The sequence below is a fragment of the Scylla paramamosain genome, chromosome 35 (assembly GCF_035594125.1).
Source record: "Scylla paramamosain isolate STU-SP2022 chromosome 35, ASM3559412v1, whole genome shotgun sequence".
Lineage (NCBI taxonomy): Eukaryota > Metazoa > Arthropoda > Malacostraca > Decapoda > Portunidae > Scylla > Scylla paramamosain.
The window spans coordinates 13,187,968-13,208,087 of NC_087185.1; the positions used below are offsets into that span (position 1 = coordinate 13,187,968).

The 20,120-nt window shown below is 36.6% G+C and overlaps 1 protein-coding gene across 2 annotated transcripts; it reads left to right on the top strand.

Annotated features, from left to right (window-relative positions):
• The first annotated feature begins 2,841 nt into the window (after positions 1-2,841).
• On the top strand, positions 2,842-9,822 carry LOC135090669 (uncharacterized). Of its 2 annotated transcripts, XM_063987627.1 has the most exons (11): positions 2,842-3,088; positions 4,324-4,336; positions 4,993-5,116; positions 5,580-5,691; positions 6,322-6,531; positions 6,761-6,914; positions 7,040-7,159; positions 7,271-7,423; positions 7,522-7,712; positions 7,827-7,903; positions 8,021-9,822. In XM_063987627.1, the coding sequence occupies exons 1-11, from the start codon at positions 3,016-3,018 to the stop codon at positions 8,141-8,143; spliced, it is 1,350 nt and encodes a 449-aa protein (XP_063843697.1). In that variant the 5' UTR covers positions 2,842-3,015; the 3' UTR covers positions 8,144-9,822. The 2 variants fall into 2 exon arrangements, with proteins under 2 accessions (XP_063843697.1, XP_063843699.1); XM_063987629.1 differs by lacking the exon at positions 4,324-4,336 and having other exon boundaries at positions 2,929-3,088.
• Positions 9,823-20,120: the final 10,298 nt, after the last annotated feature.

Below are 20,120 nucleotides of genomic sequence, written 5' to 3' on the forward strand. Positions count from 1 at the left end.
TGTCCCAAGAACTTTACTGGGGTGGCATTGTACTTAAGAAGCTCCATGACCCAACAGTTTATTGTCTTATTTCATCTTTTTTTACCAAACCATATTTATAGTGTACACTTTCACTACTAACTTTACTCTTTATTTTCCCTACGCCACAGACAAACACCTCTGAGATACCAAACCCCATCTTATGTAAACTGCGAAACGCCTAGTGTACTTCTGCACATTATATCGTTTAGCAAATCAATATCTCCTCAATTTTATACTCTCAGTACCTTTACTATCTTGAGTGACATGGGTTGCTATTTTTTTTCCTTATGTAATGTGGTCTTGAATTGAGGTTTGTTAGTAGTCTTCGGAGTATAGGCCTTTCGTTTAGTTGTCAAGCATTCCAAGTTGAGTAGTCTTGGTTATGTTCATGAATCTGATCTTGGCACCAGACTCAAATAGCACCAAGGAACATATAAGACTTAAATCCTTGACCAGCACATACGGTGAGTGCTTTTAGTTTGATAGCATCTACGTGTGTGTGTGTGTCTGTGTGTGCATGTGTCTCTCTGTGTGTGTGTGTGTGTGTGTGTGTGTGTGTGTTTTACTTAGTTGCAGTATAATGGATCAGATTTTCGTAAACTGGTATGATCCCGTCTCTTGTCTACTTATTTTTTTTTTCCTTTGTAAATATTATGTGCACTTATTGTACCGCCACTATCATTTCTAATCCATGAAGTTCTTACTAGTTTCATGGGGAAAGGTGTGTGTGTGTGTGTGTGTGTGTGTGTGTGTGTGTGTTGAGAGAATATATATATATATATATATATATATATATATATATATATATATATATATATATATATATATATATATATATATATATATATATATATATATATATATATATATATATATATATATATATATATATATACATATAGTTCTGAATTTTGTATTTTCTTAAGGACTTTATTCCTTAAATTGTTCGATTCTCTTCCGTGTGTTGTGTGATGACATTTTTATAAAGTTATCTTTGCCAAATCGCAATTACGGATCTGTGACCCTTCTTGAGTGGCTGCGGTGGGATGCTTTACTCTCGATGGTTGGGGTGAGAATGAGTAGCTAATAGCTATGTTGTTATATGTAAAGAGGAATGGGGTGAAGGAAGAAGGGGCGTATAAAGGGAAGTGGAATAGATCGAGATGAAGGAAAGTAGGAGATTAAAAGTTGATGGGCCGTCCACCTTGCTATTTTGTTGTAGGAGTAACTATGTCCCCAAAGTTCAAGTAGGTTTTATTACTGAATCTAGACAGTTATGGTTGTTTTAGTGTATGTGTTTGTCGTCGGGGCAGGTCGTGATTATTTCTGTTTTCTTCGTCCCAACGAAAGAGTAGCTGGTCGGAGTGGTTGGTATTTATGGCCGTCCACTGCCTCCCGCGCGCGGTGTCGTGGCTTGTGATGGATGTTCTGCAGCGCCGCTGTAGGGAGTGGTTTGCTTGCGCCCCCACCAACGGCTTTCCCCGGTTAGATGGGTCCACTCCATCATAACTGGCCTCCTTCGTTACACCTTGCTGCCTACACATCCCAATACAATAAATAAGCACATTAAATAAAACAATTTACAATAAGTTGCGACGGCAACTTATATATATATATATATATATATATATATATATATATATATATATATATATATATATATATATATATATATATATATATATATATATATATATATATATATATATATATATATATATATATATATATATATATATATATATATATATATATATATATATATATATATATATATATATATATATATATATATATATATATATATATATATATATATATATATATATATATATATATATATATATATATGTGTGTGTGTGTGTGTGTGTGTGTGTGTGTGTGTGTGTGTGTGTGTGTGTGTGTGTCAGTTGAAGCCTGCATGTGTGTTGTGGACAGATTAAGTCAACCGCAGACGTACTTTACTTCTTGGGATGATATCGAGGGTGCAACACCATAGACCATAGTTGATAATTTGCGTTCCTTTTGTGGTGAACGAATTACTCTTTTTTTTTTTTTTTATCAGTTGAAATATTTTCTTAACAGTAAATTATTCATATTAATCCATAATTATTTTATCCTCTTAATACCTTGGCAAAGTTTACTGATATATATATATATATATATATATATATATATATATATATATATATATATATATATATATATATATATATATATATATATATATATATATATATATATATATATATATATATATATATCAAGGCGATGAGTTTATATTATGGAAGGTCTAAAAGGGTGTAGGCTTTTCACCTGCATTACGCTGGAGCAGATCTACACAGTGATGGCTACTATCTTTTCGTAATGTGAACGGCTTTTGAAAAGTATTGCATCGTGATAATTTAATTTCGCTTTCTCGGTAAACAAATAATTTTAAGGAATGTTAGTTTCCCTCCGAGATAACAACGTAGGATATAGAATCATACCATGTCCTGTTATAATGTTATAAGTGAGTTTCGAAAAAAAAAAAAATGTAGCGTGATGCTTGAGGCTAATGTAATTTGTCATAAAGCAAATCGTAGCCACTTAGCAACTCAAACATCACCTTGACAGAGGAGGCGAGGCGCGAGCAACATACCCCCTTACGTCACGGTAGCGCGGCTTTTCTATTGGGTTTGCTGTTATTGCCTCATATTTTTGCTTATGTAGTCGTTTTACGTCTTTGTGCGGGAACTGTGCACTCTTGGCTATAAAGACGAAAATATATAATAGAGATAACACCACAAGTATTAGAAGATGCAGAATGCTATGGGTAAAAGAGGAAAAAATAAGCATATTTAAGCGGGAACACGATCAGCTGGCAGTGCTCCGCCAACACGTGGGAGGCTTGGGTGTGACTGCTGTTATCCCGCGTCGTGTGCAGTGGTCGTGGTGGGCGTGACTATTTCTTCCCCTGTATTCCTCGCTGTCAGTCACACACACATCACCACCATGAGTGTGAAGTTTGTTGGCATGCCGGAAAATAGAAATAACTCAAAATTACAGGAGATGCAGCTCTATCAAGGTATGTGCCCCTTACTGTGTCCTTGTATAAAAAGAAAGTATTGTCTGTTGCTGTGCAACGGATGGTATTGTCATATACATCTATTTATTCATATATTTACCTATTTTTTTCATTCATTCGTTCATTCATTGCAAGATATTAATGATATAAACTGTCAAGTTATGTGTTTAAGTGAGTTTCTGAAGCGCGACTGTGTACCTTTTGACCCTGGCTGTCACTCGTCAGGCCTTCAGAATCAATGATTGCTTGGTATTTTATTGATTCTTATTTCCGTAATAGTAACCGTTATATGCTCTTGTTTTATGTTTCAAAGGTCACAAGCGCTAGTTTAAAGGACAAAAGTTATAAAACTTGTGAATGTTTGTGTGCTCTTGTGTGACGTCTTGCGACATCAGAAATCATAATTCCTGTTTTTTTTGTTTTTTTTTTCTTACACAAGCCAGGGGATACTCTGATTTTTTTTCTTTGATTTCCCATCCCTTTTAACTAAAAATTGTTGCATTGTGATTCTACACTTCTCAAAAAGGGCTTTGAAAAAAATTAAAGGAATGAGTGAAGGACGCGGGTAGTGGTGTAGGAAGTGATCGCTGAATCAAGTCAAGCACTGCTGCGCTAGGCTTATGGAATACTTTTTTGGAGGACATGTGATTATTGGTACTACGTCATATTGATGTGTTGTTTACCAAACTGGACAGTAAACATTATCGCTGAGAGGCAAGTGTTTATATCTACTATCACATTCCAAACAGCGGCACACAGCTATCACCCTTATCTGTGATTAAATTAAGGACGAGTTTACCGTGAGAGCGATATAAACACTCACCTTGGAGCAGAAATATCTGGATATAAGCAGTATTAACTAACATTCATTGTGCATGACTAAGTACATTGTTTCATTGAACTCATTATCATATGTCAGTCACGTTATCTTGGACTTAACCCTTTGACTGCTACTGACACTACCACAAGTGGCTTCATTTGATTTAACCCCAAACGATTTTACTTAACAAAACAAAACTATGGGCACTAAAAGACTTTAACTTATCTCACTTGTTTGTTGTCAGTGGTTTGTGAAATTGAAACTTATACCAAATCAGCTTTTGAGAAGCATAGCATTCAGGAGTAGCTTTATTTATTCTTAATGTGTAGTACAGATTGCTCTTTATATTGTATTTTATTGTAGCTTATGATGAATTATGTTTATTTTTCATTGCCTGGTGGTGGCGGCTGAGCAGAGGCTCTCTCCTGGTAGGTGTGGCGCGTTAATGGTGTTATGGTAGTATTGTGGTATCTCACCTTTACATTCTGCCTCGTGTGTGTGTGTGTGTGTGTGTGTGTGTGTGTGTGTGTGTGTGTGTGTGTGTGTGTCTCTCTCTCTCTCTCTCTCTCTCTCTCTCTCTCTCTCTCTCTCTCTCTCTCTCTCTCTCTCTCTCTCTCTAACAGGTTTCTGAAGAAATTTAATATTAGTTTGTTTGTTTTTTACTTGCATTGCCATGAGGCACCATGACTTTTTTTCTTAGAGTATTTTCACAAGTAATTTTCTGCATTATTATTATTATTATTATTATTATTATTATTATTATTATTATTATTAGTTATTATTATTATTTTTTGTGACTAGTTATAATTTTGTATCCTTATGAAAAAGAAAAGGTAAATAATAATGATAATTGTTTTGCCAAAGAATTGCATTTTGTATTTGAAATAATGCTACTTACTAAAAACAGCATTAGTCACTCATTTGTGCAGTTTGTTATTGAAAATTACAGAGAATTTAGTAAAATACCTAGTAGGAATTAAAAGAAAACTATCAAGACTTCTCTAATAAACGTAAAAGAAAATGTCTTGATATTGAGGTTAATGTGTGCCCACTATAACTGTCTGTTCTTGTGATGCACCTGCAGTCTGGAGCTCCTATCCATGCAGCTGGAGGGCAACACTGACTACCCAGTTGTGGATCACCTTTATGAGAAATGCCATGAGGCCATCTCAATCCTCCGCTCAGAACAACACAATCCTCACATTTCTGTAAGTGAAAGCCATGATTAAATGTGTAAAACTATAACTTCTCTCTCTCTCTCTCTCTCTCTCTCTCTCTCTCTCTCTCTCTCTCTCTCTCTCTCTCTCTCTCTCTCTCTCTCTCTCTCTCTCTCTCTCTCTCTCTCTCTCTCTCTCTCTCTCCTTTATTTCTTTTATAAGTACTCGTACAGATAAGTGTGATGTACAGTAGAGATACATAGGGAAACTGTAAATAAGGAAAGTTATGATTGGATTTACAAATATCCATCTTTCTTTTTTATGTTTGTTCATTGGATTGTACATTATTATATGTAGAGTTTTGCAACAGACAAATTTGAGGGGAAATATATACAGTAATTGATAATTTTTGAGTTAGGAGGATATTCAGTGAAATTCTTTTACAAATTATTGTGCAATGAATTCATAACAGTATGGTATTATGAAGATCTTTAATACAGTGTTGGAATTTCAGGCCTCCTTAGAGAATCTGCTGGAGATCATTAACTTCCAAAAGTCCATGATAGACTCACGGACAACCCAAAATTTTCACCGCACCCAGAGTGATGGCCTCATTAAGTACCCTTGTTAGTATCACAGCTTTGCATTTTCATGTAATCAAATACCTCATGTAATATATATTATATTTGTATATGGATTTTTATCTGTGTGTTAAAGTTATGAATGGAATCACCTGCATGTAAACTTAACAAGAAATGAGGATAAGCATGTGAAGAAATAGTTCTCTAAATAAAGCAATAGGTGAGTGAAATGCATTACTAGACAAAGTAATATATGCACACAAATTGTTAGAAAGATATGATAATTTGGCATTGAAAATAGGATATTACAAACTTAACTCAATCCTGTAAAAATACAAATCATTAAATACAAAAATACCATTAAATACATAGGTGATTATAAACAAATGTGAATACAGGTAGTTATGCATGTATCTATTTATCCTTGATTGTGGTTACTCATGTTAGTGGTCACCATAGCAAATCACCCATCTCCAACCTACTGTATCTTCTGTATCATCTGTTAAACTTATCACCAACATGTCATCTTTTGATGCATCCATAAAACTTGCTTGGTTTTCCTCTCTTCCTCCTGTCCAGTTAGTATCTTCAGCTTCCTTCACCCTCATACAGTCCTCATCTCTCCTCCATACAAAGTTATTAAGAGTATATGACTTAATCCCCCACAAAATTCAGCTTACATCAAGATGACTCAAGACAGTAGTTCTCTGCAATGGCCATCCAAGAGGTGCTCTGAGAGTGAAGTGAGCCCCTCAGTGCAGGACATGCTGCTGCCCTCCACTGGACCCACTGAGACTTTGGAGAATGTGATTGGCCTGGAAGAGGCAAAGCAAATACTGCATGAGGCATTAGTAATGCCAATCAAATATCCTCATTTATTCCAAGGTAAGGTAGATTAAGTTATGAGAATGTGTTTTGTAGTTGTTATTTGATTGCTACTTTTTATTGCAAGAAGTACTAGTTTTAATTAATGTTGATAACACAAAGTTCTCAATTATTCTAGGATAAAATTAATGAGGTTCACACAATATTTATTTACTGTAATATAATAGTTATTATATTACCATTCCATGAAGTTAACTTGCCCCAAGAAATATAATTTTTTTGGTAACAGGTGGTGCCAAGCCTTGGACACGCCTACTTCTGTATGGTCCTCCTGGCACAGGAAAGACCAAGTTAGCCCGAGCTGTGGCATCTGAGCTCCAGTGTCCTTTCTACTATGTGTCTGCAGCCAATCTCCTCTCTTCATGGGTAGGAGAGTCAGAAAAGTAAGTAAAGGATACAAATAACTGGGTCAAAGTGACTAACTAAACAACTGGACTCTACTGAAGAATGACTAACAGCAGGTGTATGTTAATGGCAACAAGAGTGCTCAGTGTATTATCTTCCACAGGTTGATCAAAGAACTATTCCAACATACTCGAAAACAACACAGCCAAGCCATCATATTCTTTGATGAAATAGACTCCTTGTGCCGCAAGCGTTCACAGCGGGATGCTGAGCACTCACGAAGGTGTGTGTGACATTTAAAGATGTGCTTCTGTTTGTCTTATTCTTATTTAGGTGATTTATATGAACTAGGAAAAGCTAGTATGTAGAGACATTGCACTATGTCCTCCTTCAGGGTGAAGTCTGAGTTGCTGCAACAGATGGATGGCATCGAAGAGGACATCACCTCCTCTTTGTTTGTGCTGGGTGCTACTAACTGCCCTTGGGATATGGATCCAGCCTTCCTTCGCCGTTTTCAGAAACGTATTTATGCATCTCTTCCTGGCAGGTAATGAACTAAAAACCAGACCATGCAAAAACATCTTTATAACTGCATGTATTTGTTTGCCCTACATACGAGTAATGTTGAACTGTTGTATTTGTCAGGGAGGCACGAAGAGCTATCATTAGCAAGCATTTCACTACGACACCACTACAGCTAACTGACTCAGACTGGCAGACACTTTTGGATGCCACGGAAGCATATTCAGGTGCTGACCTCACACACCTTGCCACAACAGCTGCATTCATGCCCATCAGGGAACTACAATCAGCACGATTTTGGAGGTTCACTTCAGGTGAGCATTCTGGGAACTGCCTTGAAAGATAAAGTAATACTTCAGTGCTTGTATATCATATATGTATTCTGTCTGTTTGTTATGATACGAAATGTTTCATGGCAAACCTTCCAGACAACAAGATCACGCCCTGCTCCAATGAGACTCTAGGAGCTATGCAGTACACCCTTAGTAAGCTTCCAGCTGAAAGAGTAAGTACCCATCTCCTATGGCAGTGTAATAAGGTCCTAAATACAATTACCTTACTTCATTTAATTTATACCAGCATGTTATTCCAGGTGGGTTATTTTTAACTATACCTTACGCAGGTTATTGCTCGAGATGTAGAACTGCAGGACTTCCTGACGGCGACTCGCACCACTCCACGCACTGTAAGCCAAGCAGACACACAGCAGTACCTCGAGTTCTCCCAAACCAGCACACAGTCATAGTTGATGTGTTGTGAGTGGAGAGAGTACCTGGCAAGTGTATCTGCCTGACCTCAGGGAAACTGGGATCCTGCAAGGTCTTTAGAGGGCAGTGACTATGGTGATCAGAATTGTTACCTGAAGTAATTAAGTAGTACATATAGTGCCATTCTCTCTCTCTCTCTCTCTCTCTCTCTCTCTCTCTCTCTCTCTCTCTCTCTCTCTCTCTCTCTCTCTCTCTCTCTCTCTCTCTCTCTCTCTCTCTCCAGTTAATCATAATTTTGCCTGGATCCTCACCCAGCTTCCCTTATACTGTAATGTATGTGAAAGTATACTTTTTATTGTCACAAATCATCATCTGATGATGCTTTAAAAACGAGAAAAGCAATATATTGTTTTGTAGTGCTAGCATTAATTGGTGATAAAATTTATAGTGTATAAGTACACATAAAAGGAGAATGTTATATTTGTAGACATTTTTTAAGGGAGTGTTTTGTTCAAAGCATATTATTTTCAAGTTAATACTGGCTTGTAGTATCAGCCAGTTGTATGCAGAAACAGAAATAGTGAATGATTTTGGTGCTAAGTACTCATATATTTATAGTTTTCTTACTTAGTTGTAGGTATATATAAAGATTGTGAGTAGTTTACATTGTTATTCTGACTGTGATTGGATCCTATGATGGTTATATGATGTTTGTACAGTATATGTGATGAATATGTAGTATGTTGTGTATAGTTCCTTGGTATCTTTTTGGTTAGACAAGGGCAAGGTGAATGTGAAACATTGCATACCTTACCACTCAAGTGTAGAATTATGTTTAAATTCTAGTTAACTAAAATTGAATCCTCAGGATTTCATTAATATTTTGCTTGAAGGAGTAGGTGTGAAATTCAAGGATAAGTTTTGGAGCAAAGAAACATTATTGATCAAGATGTCTGTCGTTTATGATGATCCAAAACCTCAGTTTCTTTGAAATCTTGATATTTCTTTTCAAAATTATGCACTGACTGTGCTTTACAGGAAAATCTGTCAAAGTAATTTTGCTACTTGAGAGCACACAAACTGGAAAATAACACAATAACTAATGCTTTCACCCACTGAGTGTTTTCCATATTCCAATTTTATTTTAAAAACATTTAGCACATTTAAGCTGTATTCCTCCCAAAACTTTCAATGAATGTTAAGGTATTCAGCTAGATTAAGTAAACGTATGTAGCCTAACTGGTATCTTACAATTAGATAGTATTTTTGTAGGAATGAGAAAGATTTGTTGACTTTTTAAAACAAGATAGGAATGTACTGTAAAGGCCAGTCATTGAGTGAAAGCATGGGTGAATTACAATGTAACCATGTTCACATGTCCCCAGGTAGCAGAATTACTGTGATGACTTGGTGAAACAGTATAGTTCTTAATTTTGTTACAAAATACATCAAAATAAATTCCATTTTACTGTTCAGTAGAATATGTATATTTTTCAGTATATGTATTTTAGTTATTAAAAAAAAGTGGTGTGCATATTGTGCTTATGTTTTGTTCAGTGAACAGAGTACAGATGTATCAAAGACTGCCAAGTAGTCATAGAATTGTCAGATTCTCTGCAGACATGTACTTTGACAGAAAACACAATGGTTTGCTGTGCATTTTTATAATTTTCTATTTGAAAATATGTATTGAGCTTCAGTAAAACAATTATATGCACATGGCCCTTTTGAATTTGTGTTACAGGTGTTGTTTGCATGTGAATGTACCTTAGTGAAATATACTGGGGAAAACATCAATACTCATGAATTTAAAAGAATAATAAAGATGGGATCATAGGTGTGAATGAGGCAAGTAGTTATTGAAAGAACAGATTTAGAGAAATAGGAGACTGTGCTGGGTATGTTAAGAAAAATCCAAAGCATAAGACTAGTATTGTATTGACTGAGTAGAATCCAGTGATCCAAAGGTAAGATGGACGTTGTACTTTGTACGTACTGCGTGTGCATGATGTGTATGCGAGTACTGGTATGGACCCGTATCTGTTGACTATCTCCTTAGCCTTTGAAAATAGTCCAGAGCATCTCAAAATATTGGCATTGCACTCCATTAGTATGCATTTTGCAGTCTTAGAAAAGATTGTGTTCTTTCACTTGGCACATTACTATGTTATATATATATATATATATATATATATATATATATATATATATATATATATATATATATATATATATATATATATATATATATATATATATATTTTTTTTTTTTTTTTTTTTTTTTTTTTTTTTTTTTTTCCCCAGCATTCATTGATACATACACCAGGGAAGCCAGACTTTCTTCCATGATACACACTTATTTTATTTTATTTATTTATTTATTATTATTATTATTTTTTTTTTTTTGCCGACCTGCAAACCTAATTTGGCGGTACATAACGTTATCATGCATTTGAAGCTTGCTACTAGTACCAACTGTGGTTATTCTGTGCCTTCTGATATTTGGCGCATCTCAAAAAACTTTGCTTTGCTAGCTCAGATGAGGAGCAAGAACTGACAGAGAGAGAGAGAGAGAGAGAGAGAGAGAGAGAGAGAGAGAGCTCATCCTGTCCAAGGCGTATCAGACCCAGAGGAACTATATTTATAAGCCATAAACAGATTCAAAGTACAGAAAACTGAGAAACCGAATTATAGTGTGTTATTTTGTTAAAGAAGAGAGAATTAAGTACATTATTAAGACGTCATAAAGATGCTGTAAGATTTTACATATTCCCATGTTTGAATTTGTATGCATGCTGGTTTATCCCATTTGACGAAAAAATGTCTAAGATTTTTGTTTGATATTTATTATTATTATTATTATTATTATTATTATTATTATTATTATTATTATTTTATTATTTATTTATTTGTTCATTTATTTATTTATTCGTATAATCTCATGAGCTGGACTGCTTCTGGGCATCGGTCATTTATTTGTGTTTCTACGTTTTTCTGTATAGTTATGTTAAGTAACTAATTTCTTTTCCTCTATTACAATATCTTAAGGCTGCAGTATTTTCGTCTACTGTGCTTCAAGTGACAGAGAGGGAATAGTAAGATACCAAATATTTTTATTTTAGCTCGGTATCGGTGGTATTGTATCAGTTTGCTTCCGGTGTCAGTTATTGTAAGTATCCGACAGTAAAAGTGAAAAAAGGTAATAATAATAATAATAATAATAATAATAATAATAATAATAATAACAATAATAATAATAATAATAATAATAATAATAATAATAATAATAATAATAACTAGTTATCATCACCACGGCGACGCGAATCGTTTATTGCATTCAGTCAAACCTGATATATAGACCTTGAAGACATACATAATAAACACAAGACGTGCGTAGCACTACTAACCGTTATTGCATCTGGTCAAACATGAAGACATACATAATATATACATCAGACATGCGTAGCACTACTAACCATTATTGCATTCGGTCAAACCCGAGGACATACATAATAAACACAAAACGTGTATAACACTACTAACCGTTAAATGCTGTATCAACATAATGCATCACTAATCATGGATTATGCTAATTAGGGCAATCGACCCATCGTAATACAGATGTGAAACTCACGTGTTTGAGGTCTTAAGGATGCCTGTCACCAAGCAACACCTGTCTGTATTGTTGTGGTCCGATCTTTCCTGGAGTACTCACACTCGAACGCGGTGGCGGTACAAAGGGATCTGCCCCACCGGGCTTTGTCCCTGCTGACCTTCGGTGCCTCACGCCTGCCCATCTTACCCTTAGGTCAGCGATAGTTTACCCCTAAACATGAACCTCACTGAAGACTGGGCACAATCTGCCTCCTTCTGAGGCCACTGGGCAAGATATGCGATCCCGGGTGACCCATTCCTCTACAGAGATCCCTCTGTGTCTTATCTCCCCTACGCGCCATGTCATCAACTTTACCACATAAACACAACCCTCACTACCTCTCTACAGCTAGGCTCTCCACAGCTAGTTCCTCTCACACAACTTCACTACTGCAGTTAACTACTATAATGAATTCAGTTTCCTTAATGTCTACTCTAACTCAGTTTCCATAGTGTTACCCATGCTTCATATTAGTCTCTCGCCACCAGCCTCACAGGACCTTATGAGGCGACACAGCTGGCGATTACACTCCCCTCATTTACTTAACTTTCATAGCACCTGAACTTAATATACTAGATGACTTTAATTCTCATAATACAGAACATGTTATTTAGCATGCATATTTGTTTGTTCTTCCATCGTTACTTCCATAATCGCCATCACCATTGCTGGCAGTAACAATAATAATAATAACTTCACAGAAGCTGTTTTAGCCGGAGATTAGATGTGACGTTTCTATTTTAGATTATTAGTGAAGGACAGACTGAGGATGTTCAGTGTAGAAGAGGGTAACAGTTGTGTCACTGTAAAAAAGGGGATTGTTATCTGGAAGGTTGTGTCGAGTTGAAACATCTATGGAGGAATTGGGTTTTATAGGCACTGAACAACACTAAGTTTGCTCCGCCCCAGTCAGCATTTTTAGAGAGATCAAAAGTCAGTTGACATGAGTGGGCAACTGCTACAGGCACCTCGTACTGTGACTTTGCCATGCAAGTACTGAGTCGACACATCTCAAGGTAAAACTACTAAAGACTAAGTGTGGTGATGAGAGTAATAATAGTTGTAATAATATTAATAACTTTATTTTGTCAAGAGACACAAACATCTTGACACAACTGCAATGTACAGAGAGCAAACACAATACGAATTATATTATATTTTAATTAATAATGAAAAAAATGAAAGTTTAATTTCAAACTTTATTTTTTATTAAAGATTTTTATGTAACTGCTCCTAATGAATTGGTTAGTCCACCACAAAGGGATTCGCTGATCACTCTTTCTCACTCCCCGAGTCCCGTGAACTGACCACCACATTCCCGCCTGTCTCATTCTTGGACAAGACTGGTTCAAACAGCTTCCCAAAGTCATCCTCGATCACGCGTCTGTCCGTAATCCGGGTCACGCTTAGAGAACAACCCTTCGAAATCGTCAGCAGTCAAGAAGAGGTGCCCCTCCGTTTTCCTGTTTTCTGACCGCAGATGATAAACATTGGCCCCGCCTGTTGTGCTGTCATCGGTTGTCACAACTGCTTCCTTATCCACTCTTTCCTGTGCAGACGCTTTCGCTCTGTCATGAGGCTTCTTCGTTAGGTCCTGGATTCCAGTAACTCCTGAAGATTTCTGACTGGAGGTCTTTGCTAATTCCTCTTCCTCCCTGGGGACTGGAGCGGAGTCTTTCTGGCCTCCTTCAAAACAAACCGTTTATGTCTTTTTAATTTTTTTTCCGATCACGGATCCCACAGTCTTGCCAGATCGAGGTAACGCCGCCTTGGTCACCAGTCTCATGGTCTCTCTGGCTCCTCGTACACTTCTAGTTAGTATTTCACTAACTCCTTTGGTCACCAGTCTCACAATCTTTATGGCTGTTCTCACAGATCTATTGGTTAATATTTCATCGACTCCCTTGGTTACCAGTCTTTTGGTCTTTCAGCCTCCTCTCACGCATCTAGTTAATATTTCACTGACTACTTTGGCCAACAATCTCAAAACCTTTCTGCCTTCTCTTACAGATCTACAGTCACTAACTATTTTGGCCTCTAGTCTCAACCGTTCTGCCTTCTTTTATATATCTAGTTAATATTTCACCGACTCCTTTGGCACCAGTCTCATGACCTTGCTGGCCACTATTGAGGGTTCAGCAGACAAATGAGCAAATGTCCTTTCCTTTTCTTTTTCAGTAGTTACGACTTTTTCATTCATAATCCTTTTTACCATCTTCAGTAGGTACAAGGTCTTCAGTTTCTCTCCATTTTCATTCTTCAATGGGCTTGACTTTTCAATATCTGTCCAAATTCTTCTCCCTTCAGGCTGCTCATTTTCAAGTCAAATTTCCAGATGTTCAGCAGGTTCACACTCCTTAATTATCACCACACTTGTCTCCTTCACCTGGCTCATGCTCTTCAGTTTCAATCCATTTTTCTTCAGTTTGCACATGCTCCTTCTTGTCACTGTTTTTTCTTCCTCAGCTGGTTCATGCTCTTTTATTTCAATTTATTTTTCTTCTTCATCTGGCTCATGCTCTTTTACAATAGGCAGAACTTCTTTAATTTCAGTACAACTTTCTTTTTAATAGATACAAAAGTTTCAGCTTCAAACAAAATTTCTTACCCAGCAGATACAACTTCTTCATTTTCAACAAATTCTGACAGGGACAGAAATGGTCATATGGACTTTTCCTTTTCAATATACCTGTTCTTGAAAAATTTTCCTGGCTTCTTGGATGATCGAGATTAAGAATTTTTTCTCTTCTTTAGATGATATGCCTTTTTGATTCACAGATACCTTTTCTTTTTCCTTGTTCTATGGGCACCGTAGTTCCAGTTCTCATTTCTTCAGTTTCAGTCCAGCTTTCTTCATCAACAGAGAAAACCTTTTGAACTTCAGTTCAGTCGTCTTCTCCAACGGGCACAACCTCTTACATTTCAGTGCAATCTTCAGCACGTGTAGGTTCTTCAACATCTGTTCAGTTTCCATCTTCAGTTGGCCCTTTAGTCTCAGCCCAGTTTTAGTCTTCAACTAGTCCTTCACTCTCAGTGCAGTTCTCATCTTCAGCAGGTGCCAGTCCTTCAATCTCAGTGCAGTTCCCATCATGAGCAAGTTCAGGATTATCAATCTCAGTTCAGTTTCTACCTTCATCATGGACAAACTTATCTATTTCAGTCCTGTTGTCTTTTACAACAGGCACAACTTCTCCCATTTCAGTACGACCTTCAGCAAGTGCCGACTCTTCAGCATCAGTCTAGTTTCCATCTTGAACCAGCTCTTCAGTCTCAGTCCTGTTGCCTTCTCCAGCACGTGCACACTCACCATTTTCAGTTCCGTTGACTTCTCCTGCACGTGCACACTCACCATTTTCAGTCTTGTTGACTTCTCCAGCACGTGCAGACTCACCATTTTCAGTCCCGTTGACTTCTCCAGCACGTGCAGACTCACCATTTTCAGTCCTGTTGACTTTTCCAGCACATGCAGGCTCACTAATTTCAGTTAGCTATCCCTCTTCATTATCTACAAAATGTTCAATCTCAGTCCGGTTTTCTTCTCCAGCAGGCACTGATTCTTCAGTGTGAGTCTTCTGTTCCTCAGCAGTTTTGAGATCTTTAATCGCAGTCGACTTTTCTTTTTCATTAGGGGCGATTTCTCTCCCTTCATTATACCCATGCCTGAAAAAAATGCTTGGCTTCTTGGATCATTCCATCAAGTGAGGAGTGTCTCACCGCCTTACAAGTATTTTCTGCATTCACCATTGTGGAAGTTATGGTGAAGTTATTATCTTGTACTGGCGGACATTTCACATTTCTCTGGTATCATTGGTCTTCTCTTTTCTTCTTTTGTGCACATGATTGCGATCATACAAGCGCATGAGTTCATTTTTTTTTTTTTTTTCTGAGTTCAAGAAACAACTCTTGTTGTAAGTACCTTAAGAATTTTCATGAAAGGATCGGAATTCCCATCATATCCATCCTGTTTTTCACTTGTGTATATCATGTCACGTTCATGCTTGACGTCAGGATCGTCCAAAACTTTCTTATCGAGATCACGAAACCGTTGTGCGTCATTATTGTCGGGCTCTCATACAGCGGTGTGAAGATTTTCGTCACGTTCGTGCTTGGCATCAACAGGAAACCGTTGTCCATCACTGTCTTGTAACATCCTGCGAAGTTTTCTTTTGGTCATGTATTTCTTATTATATTAACCTCTTGGTGTTGCCAGCGACCACTCTTATTTCTATCTTCGCATAAGTCCTAATTTGCCTATAATTATGTTATTTTCCCATTGATGTAAGTAAGTTAGTTAGCAAGTAAAGCTACATTGCTAATATAAACCATATAAATATAGCAATTGTCTGCCAAGCCGTAGCTCCATATAGCAGACAAATTAAGAAATTCAAGTAGACAGCTTACATATTTCAAATTAATTTGAAATCTATTGAGTAAAATTATATGTGATTACATATTACCCAAGAACTATAAAAACGAACTCTTCAAAAGTATCAGTTATATATTGTTGCTAGATGTTGATAAAATTTCTTTGCATTTAAAATTTTACGTTTTGAACCTAAATAATCATAGAAATTACATAAAATTTAAAATCATAAAAATGTACTATTTACTCCTATATAAAAATTCATAATAATTAATATATCTTCTCATGGACAAGCTGTTTTATATTCTTTTTAAAAAAGTGAGATGTCCTTGGTTTGTACGAGAGCTCTCTTCTGTAATGGCAGACTGTTAAACAACCTGGGCTAAAGCATAGTATGCTGTTTCTGAAGAGGAACCTTCTAAATTTTGGACATACTTCTAGTTTGTCGTTATCTATTAAGTTGAATATTTTGTTTCGTATAATTTGCTTAACATTTTATAGATCAGTAACAACGAGAAGTATTAGTGTATTAAATAAAAATTGAACATACTTAATGAAGATGTGACAATAGATGTGGACTCGTGTTTTCCAAGAAAAAAAACGCATCTGAAAATCTTATTATGTGCTACAGTAATATATATATATATATATATATATATATATATATATATATATATATATATATATATATATATATATATATATATATATATATATATATATATATATATTACTGTAGCACATAATAAGATTTTCAGATGCGTTTTTTTTTCTTGGAAAACACGAGTCCACATCTATTGTCACATCTTCATTAAGTATGTTCAATTTTTATTTAATACACTAATACTTCTCGTTGTTACTGATCTATAAAATGTTAAGCAAATTATACGAAACAAAATATTCAACTTAATAGATAACGACAAACTAGAAGTATGTCCAAAATTTAGAAGGTTCCTCTTCAGAAACAGCATACTATGTTTTAGCCCAGGTTGTTTAACAACTATATATATATATATATATATATATATATATATATATATATATATATATATATATATATATATATATATATATATATATATATATATATATATATATATATATATATATATATATATATATATATATATATATATTTTTTTTTTTTTTTTTTTTTTTTTTTTTTTTTTTTTTTTTTTTTCATAAAGGATGGCCATGTGCTGGCCCAGTTCCCGGTACAATAGATCAGGTGAGGGTAGCATAGGGTGTAATAAATACTGATAAGTGGCCCTATTGTTAGATTATGCCTAATTTTGTGCAAAATTCTGTTAACCATTGATATTTTAAAACATAGGTCATCAGTGTGATATTCCCAATTTCAATTTTCATCTATACAAGGCAGTAGACACCTGCCGAAATGATAATTACCCCCAGTGAGGTCTAAAACACTGTTCAGGAAGTGCTGAGAACTTATCATTATACCCAGCTGTGACCTCACTGAACATTTCCCTTTGTATCTCACTATACAAGGGGCAGCCACAGCCTGCCCTCTAAAGAAAACTCTATTCCTTCACACAAAACTACAAGCATCTAATTACACACACACCCTTCACTCAAAACTCAAAATTATCATGGAGACTCCTACACCAGCCTTGGGATCCCCATCTGGGGAGGGGACCACAAATGTCCCCAGGTCGGACTGCTCTTCTGGTATCGATCCTATGTGTCTTGACAACTCCCCTCTACTTTTTCTTCATTAACTTCTGCAACATTCGCAGTCATGGATCTGATTTTCAATCTGTAGAACACCAGCTCTCCTCTACTAAATCTCGTCTTCTTTTCCTCACTGAAACACAGGTGTCTGAGGCAACTGACAGTAGCCGCTTTTCTGTTCCTTCCTACTTTCTCTATCTGCATTTTCAATCCAAAGCTGGATTTTGTCTATGTGCACAATGACTTAACCTGCTCTCATACCCGCGCTCTTGAATCTTCCGAGTTTTCACTATCTGGCTATGACTACAACGTTACTCTCAAACTAAATTTATCTGTGTTGTATACCTCTCACCTAAGTCCTCTCAATATAAGAAATTCTTTTACTAAACTTTCAAAGTGGAGCACATTCTGACTCTTCCCTTTTGCAAAAATCTCCATTCTTGGAGATTTCAATGTTCACCACCAGCTTTGGCTTTCCTCTCCCTTCACTGACCATCCTGGTGAACTAGCCTTTAACTTTGCTATCCTCCAAGACCTAGAGCAACTGGTGCAACATCCTAGTCATATTCATGACCATCTTGGAGATACACCCAACATTGTTGACCTTTTCCTAACCTCAAATCTTTCTGCTTGTGCTGTTACACTATCTTCTCTGTTGGGATCCTCCTATCACAATCTCATATTTTTATCTTGTCCTATTACTCCAGTCCCTCCTCAGGATCCCCCTTAGTGGAGGTGCCTCTGGTGTTTTGCCTCTGGTAGTTAGGAGACCTGAGGAAATATTTTGCTGATTTTCCTTAGAATGACTACTGCTTCTGTGACAGAGACCCGTCTTTATGTGCCAAGAGCATAACATGGCATGGAGGTGTACATTCCTCACTCTTTCTCTCAACCTAAACCTTCCAAACCTTGGTTTAACACAGCCTGTTCTCATGCTGCATGCAATAGAAAGGTGGCCCATAAAAGGTACTTGAGTCTTCCATCACCAGAATCTCATGCACTTTCCATTTCTGCCTGGAATCATGCCAAGTCTATCCTCCAACTAGCCAAAAATTCCTTGATTAATAGAAAATATCAAAATCTTTCAAGATCTAACTCACCTCATGACTTCTGGCACCTAGCCTTCTTCATCTTCATCTTTTCCTCCCCTATTTAAACCTGATGGCACCACTGCCATCTCATCTATTTCTAAAGTTGAACTCTTTGCTCAGACCTTTGCTAAAAACTCTACCTTGGATGATTCAGGGCTTGTTCCTTGCTCTCCTCCCTCCTCTCATCTGACTACTTCATGCTGCCTATTATAATCCTTCCATGCCCTTGCTGGTCTACGGTCTCAGAAGGCTTATGGACCTTATGGGGTCTCTCCTAATGCTCTCCGAAACTGTGCCTCTGTGCTTGCACCTTGCCTTATCAAACTTTTTTAACTGTGTCTTTCATGATCTACCTTTCCTTCTTGCTAGTGTTTGCCAACATTCATCCTGTTCCTTAAAAGGATGACCGTTCTAATCCCTCAGACTACTGTCCTATTGCTTTAATTTCCTGCCTATCTAAGGTTTTTAATCTATCTTCAACAGGAAGATTCTTAAACATCTATCACATCACATTTTCTATCTGATAGCCAGTGCGGGTTCCTTCAAGGCCGCTCTACTGGTGATCTTCTGGCTTTCCTTACCGAGTCTTGGTCATCTTCTTTTAGAGATTTTGGTTAAACATTTGCTGTTACCTTAGACATATCAGAAGCTTTTGATAGAGTGTGGCACAAGGCTTTGATCTCCAAACTACCCTCCTATAGCTTCTATTCTTCTTTCTGTAACTTCATCTCAAATTTTTTTTTTTCTGACCGTTCTATTGCTGCTGTGGTAGATGGTCACTGTTCTTCTCCTAAATCTATTAACAGTGGTTGTTCCTCAGGATTTTGTCCTGTTACTCTTCCTATTATTTATCAATGAACTTCTAAACCAAACTTCTCGTCCTATCTATTCCTATGCTGATGATACCACCATGCACTTTTCCACGCCCTTTTTGTCAACGTCCAACCCTTCAGGAAGTAAACAGTTCACACAGGGAAGCCACAGAACACTTGACTTGTGATCTTTGTAAAATCTCTGATTGGGGCAGAGCAAACTTAGTATTGTTCAATGCCTCTAGAATTCAATTCCTCCACTTATTAACACGACACAACCTTCCAGACAACTATCCGCTCTTCTTCAGTGATACTCAACTATCCCCCCTCTTCTACACTAAACATCCTCGGTCTGTCCTTTACTTATAATCTAAACTGAAAACTTCACATCTCATCTCTAGC

Excerpts from the sequence above, each read along its gene's own strand:
- LOC135090669 (XM_063987627.1), top strand. The coding sequence starts at position 3,016 with ATGAGTGTGAAGTTTGTTGGCATGCCGGAAAATAGAAATAACTCAAAA. Across the intron at positions 6,915-7,039 it reads TGGGTAGGAGAGTCAGAAAA|GTTGATCAAAGAACTATTCC; the intron begins GTAAGTAAAGGA and ends TATCTTCCACAG. Across the intron at positions 7,904-8,020 it reads GTAAGCTTCCAGCTGAAAGA|GTTATTGCTCGAGATGTAGA; the intron begins GTAAGTACCCAT and ends TACCTTACGCAG.